At 34.9% G+C, this 4,844-nt stretch overlaps 1 protein-coding gene across 3 annotated transcripts; it reads left to right on the top strand.

Moving 5' to 3' along the window:
- The first annotated feature begins 1,260 nt into the window (after positions 1 to 1,260).
- LOC133781945 (root phototropism protein 3) lies at positions 1,261 to 4,598 on the top strand. 3 transcript variants are annotated; one of them, XM_062221061.1, is made up of 5 exons: positions 1,261 to 1,487; positions 1,641 to 1,775; positions 1,935 to 2,004; positions 2,117 to 3,424; positions 3,755 to 4,598. In XM_062221061.1, the coding sequence occupies exons 2-5, from the start codon at positions 1,663 to 1,665 to the stop codon at positions 4,310 to 4,312; spliced, it is 2,049 nt and encodes a 682-aa protein (XP_062077045.1). In that variant the 5' UTR covers positions 1,261 to 1,487; positions 1,641 to 1,662; the 3' UTR covers positions 4,313 to 4,598. The 3 variants fall into 3 exon arrangements, with proteins under 3 accessions (XP_062077045.1, XP_062077043.1, XP_062077044.1); XM_062221059.1 differs by having other exon boundaries at positions 1,262 to 1,487; positions 1,609 to 1,775; XM_062221060.1 differs by lacking the exon at positions 1,261 to 1,487 and having other exon boundaries at positions 1,503 to 1,775.
- Positions 4,599 to 4,844: the final 246 nt, after the last annotated feature.

Genomic DNA, 4,844 nt, shown 5'->3' with positions numbered 1-4,844 from the left:
TGTTTATTTGGATCGGGTATATATGACATGAAATTTTGATTTATGGCATATTTTTTTTTATATATATATATATAATTAAGCCTCTCCTTAAATTAAAACACGAACACTAAATGTAAGTAATAAAATATTCATGTCATGTAAGTTGTAGCAAAAAGACTCTTTTTTGCCCTAATAAATTAATATTATATTAATTTTGTTTATTAGCATATGTTTTTATTTGCTTAAGTATGTGCATTTGCTACATTATTTAACATACAAAATTTCACATTTCTATATATTTTTCTAAAAGTTAATTATTCTACCAAATATTAGTTATATGTTTGACTGAAATTGATGCTCAAACACTCATGTCACTGTAATTCTTGTAATTTTTCTCTAAAGTTATATAATATCTTTTGGCTAATTTTGACGTGCACCTTCTAAAATGGGCATATCGGTGCACTCTTAGTGTTTTTAGCTTAGAAAATATTTTTAACGAATTCATTTTTTATTATCGTATACATTGTAATTATTTAGAGCATTTTGCAAATTTTTAGAAAATTTCGAGTGCTGAAAATAAGATTTAAACATATAACATTCCACACACATAAAAAAAAATAGTTACGCATGCAACAACCTGTTTTGAACATAATTTTTAGCACTTTAAATTATTAGAAATTTTCTGAAATTTTACAAAATGCTCTAAATTACTACAATATATACAATCATAACAAAAATTCACTGAAAATACTTTTTGAGTCAAAAACACTAGGAGTGGGGTGCACAGAAGAATTCTCCCTATCTTTTTTAGGTTTCATAATTTACTAATGTATAATTATAAAAATGGTTGGATTGTAGCTCTCTGAAGTGTTCAATTAATCAACACAATCCATTTTAACAAATAAATAGATAATTAAATGAACCATTTTTAAACAAAAATTAACAAAAAGTTCCAAACTTTAAGACCATAAAAGCCAATTAAAATATTTGAAATCCGGATCATGGTTGAATTGAGTTAAGAGAATAAAGATGGAATAATAATTAAAGTTGCATTTAATTTTCTAGTTTTCCGAGAGAATAAATTACAAGTTAGTGAACCCCAATCAAAATCCAATCCTATCCCATACAAATGGTTCAATTCGATAATAACATCAAAACAGCAGGGACCAGAACACGTTGCTTTTACACAAGAAACCAACAAAACAACAACAACAACAATCACTCTCTAAAAAGCACCAGTTTTTTTTTTTTTCTTTCTAATATTACCATTTTAATTCAACTCACTCCATTACAAAATTTTCTCTCTTTTTTCTTTTCTTTTTCTAAAGTTAAAAATTTAATAATGGTAATAATCATGTTAAAAACAAAATGCAAAGAAATGATAGTCGAAATGATCCAATATACAGTAGTAGTAGTAGTAGCACTAACTATGCCCATTCACAGCCTGTAATAGCTCTTGAAAATCAGTTTTAGAAGCCGACAGTTGAAGATTATTCTAAGCATCCCATGTGGGTCTTCTTCTTCTATTTTTTCTTTTCATTATTTGGTTTATCTCTGTTTTTTTGATCTCTTCTGTTGTTTCTTCTTCATCTAATTATATCAGTGTTCTTCTCTGCTCTGAATTTTCAGTCTCTTAACTCTCTTGAGAAAACCCACCTCAGATTTTCCAGGATTTTTGGTACCATGTGGGAATCTGAAACTGAGTCTGTTGCTGAGCGAGAGTATGGGAATGGAGTTCTTAGCTCAAGCAAACATGGTGTCAAAACTGATGGGTTTGAGCAGCGTGGCCGTGACTGGTATGTAACACGTTTTTTTACTGTTGTTTTAAGGTTTTGGAGCTTAAATTCTGCCCTGGATGGAATGTTCAGCTTGGTATCTGAAAACCCATTTGAGATGAAATGGCTATTTAGAAAAGTCTTCCGTTGCTTTAACTTTTCTTTTTCTTATGTGTTAAGGTATGTGGCTACTGATATTCCGAGTGATTTGCTTGTTCAAGTTGGAGATGTCAGTTTTCATTTGCACAAGGTAGATAATTGTTAAACCCCAAATGTTCAAACTTTTACATAATCTTCTAAAAGTTTATTACTGACAAGACTTGAAAATTTTGTGTACTGTTTCTGAATTGTGGTTTTTTAAGTATCCCCTTCTATCAAGGAGTGGAAAGATGAATAGAATCATATATGAAGCCCGGGACCCGGAGATGAGTAAAGTTGTTCTTGATGATATTCCTGGAGGGCCTGAAGCTTTTGAGCTAGCAGCAAAGTTTTGTTATGGAGTAGCGGTTGATCTAACTGCTGCCAACATATCCGGCCTCCGGTGTGGCGCAGAGTATCTTGAAATGACTGAGGATTTAGAAGAAGGCAATCTTATATTCAAGACAGAAGCGTTTCTGAGTTATGTTGTTTTGTCTTCATGGAGAGACTCCATTGTTGTGTTGAAGAGTTGTGAGAAGCTCTCTCCTTGGGCTGAGAATCTTCAAATTGTGAGAAGATGTAGTGAGTCTATCGCTTGGAAGGCTTGTGCCAATCCTAAAGGGATTAGATGGGCTTATACTGGGAAACACCAGAGTGTTTCAAGCCCGAAATGGAATGAGAGGAAGGACTCTAGCCCCAGTAGGAGTCAGCAGCAAGTTCCACCTGATTGGTGGTTTGAAGATGCCTCAATTCTAAGGATTGATCACTATGTTAGAGTCATTACGGCGATTAAAGTAAAGGGTATGAGATTTGAGCTTATTGGAGCTGCAATTATGCATTATGCAACTAAATGGCTGCCGGGTTTGATAAGTGAAGATGGCTTTATAGTTGGAGAAGAAGGCAGCCACAGCAGCAACAGCAACAGTAGCAACAGTGGAGCTGCCAGTTGGAAAGGCGGGCTTCATATGATTCTCGCAGGGACTAAAGAGGAGATACCCACGGTGCAGGCAAAAGATCAACGGATGATAATCGAGAGCTTGATTAGTATTATTCCACCGCAGAAGGACAGTGTGTCCTGCAGCTTCCTTCTTAGGCTGCTGAGAATGGCGAACATGTTGAAAGTGGCGCCAGCTTTGGTGACTGAGTTGGAGAAGAGAGTGGGAATGCAGTTTGAGCAAGCCACTTTGGCTGATCTTTTGATTCCTAATTTCAACAAAGGAGAGACTATGTTTGATGTCGATCTTGTTCAGAGGCTTTTAGAGCATTTTCTGGTTCAAGAACAGACAGAAGGTTCAAGTCCGAGCAGGCAACCTTTTTCGGATAAACACATGTATGATGCAAGTCAAAGGGCTGCTCTTGCTGGTCCTAATGCCAAGATGAGAGTATCTAGACTTGTTGATAGTTACCTTACAGAGGTGTCTAGAGATAGAAACCTCTCTCTCACTAAGTTTCAGGTACTGGCCGAAGCTTTACCCGAATCTGCAAGGACTTGTGATGATGGCCTTTATAGGGCGATAGATTCCTATCTTAAGGTAAATTTCCTCTGTTTTAAATAATTCACTCTTTCAATCCATGCAATTTTTTTCAATACCTTTTTTTATGAAACTAGAAATTTCCTACTTCACATAATCAAAACTAAATGCAAAAAAATTTCTGGCCAATACCCTTTTTCCCAAGTAATACACTTAGCAAACAAATGGAGCTGCATTGTAAATTTCCAATAAGAATGGTGGATTTTCTTGCTCCTTTCTTGCTGATTTCATATATTCTTATTGGGTTTTCTTCATCATTCAACTTGGCATCTGGGAAATGTTTTTTTTTAGCTGAGAAACTCTCTATAACTCGATCAAAATTATGAACAGGCTCATCCAACACTCTCCGAGCATGAAAGGAAGAGACTTTGTCGAGTAATGGATTGTCAAAAGCTATCAATCGATGCTTGTATGCACGCTGCTCAAAACGAAAGGCTTCCATTGAGAGTAGTTGTCCAAGTACTCTTCTCTGAACAGGTCAAGATAAGTAATGCCTTGGCCAACACTACACTGAAAGAGACTGCAGGAGAGACCCAGTTCCAGCCAATGGTCTCAAACAGAAAAAGTCTACTTGAGGGGACCCCACAATCATTTCAAGAAGGATGGGCAACTGCCAAAAAAGACATTAACACACTAAAGTTTGAGCTTGAGACTGTTAAAGCCAAGTATGTTGAACTCCAAAACGACATGGAGACCCTTCAACGACAGTTCGATAAGATGTCAAAGCAAAAACAAGCCTCTGCTTGGACCAGTGGATGGAAGAAACTTGGTAAGCTTACAAAGATGACACACTTAGAGAACCATGAAATTGGGTCTCAGCTCCCAACAACAGCTGCAGAACAGCAGACCAAAAAGACTCCTAGAAGGTGGAGAAACTCAATATCTTGAGAGATGGATAGAGATTGGATTTTTTTTTTTTTTTTTTTAATTTTTCCAAAAGTGATTTTTTTTTTTTTATTTGCAAGAGGAAATGAAGGCTTTTTCTTTTTTTGTTTCTTTAGTCATAGTGTTTTTGGGGAACCTAGCTTAATAATTGTCACCAAATTCTGTTAGTTGTCTTCAGTGAGTGACCCTTTTTTTTTCTTACTACTTTTGTAATTTAAATGGATTTTTGAACTTTTTGTCTTTTCACTATTAATATAGAAACAACCTTGAGCTGTAAAATCACATAGAACTTATGGTAGTTACAAAACAAAGAGTAAAAGATTGAAAAAGAAATGTCAAACTAATTTAGCTGTTGATTAACTTATAACACACTAAAGATTCATACACAGAGCAAGTTTACCAAGTCTTTACTCCATTCATTTTGTCCTAAAGCTCCTTAGCTGCAATAACTTTTCTTCTTGAATCATTAATGACTTGTGTATCACCATTATTTTTATTGTCTTGAACTTCTAATATAAGACAAAATATTTACACA

This window comes from Humulus lupulus, chromosome 6 (genome assembly GCF_963169125.1).
Source record: "Humulus lupulus chromosome 6, drHumLupu1.1, whole genome shotgun sequence".
Taxonomy (NCBI): Eukaryota; Viridiplantae; Streptophyta; class Magnoliopsida; order Rosales; family Cannabaceae; genus Humulus; species Humulus lupulus.
This window is presented reverse-complemented; position numbering and strand designations above follow the sequence as displayed.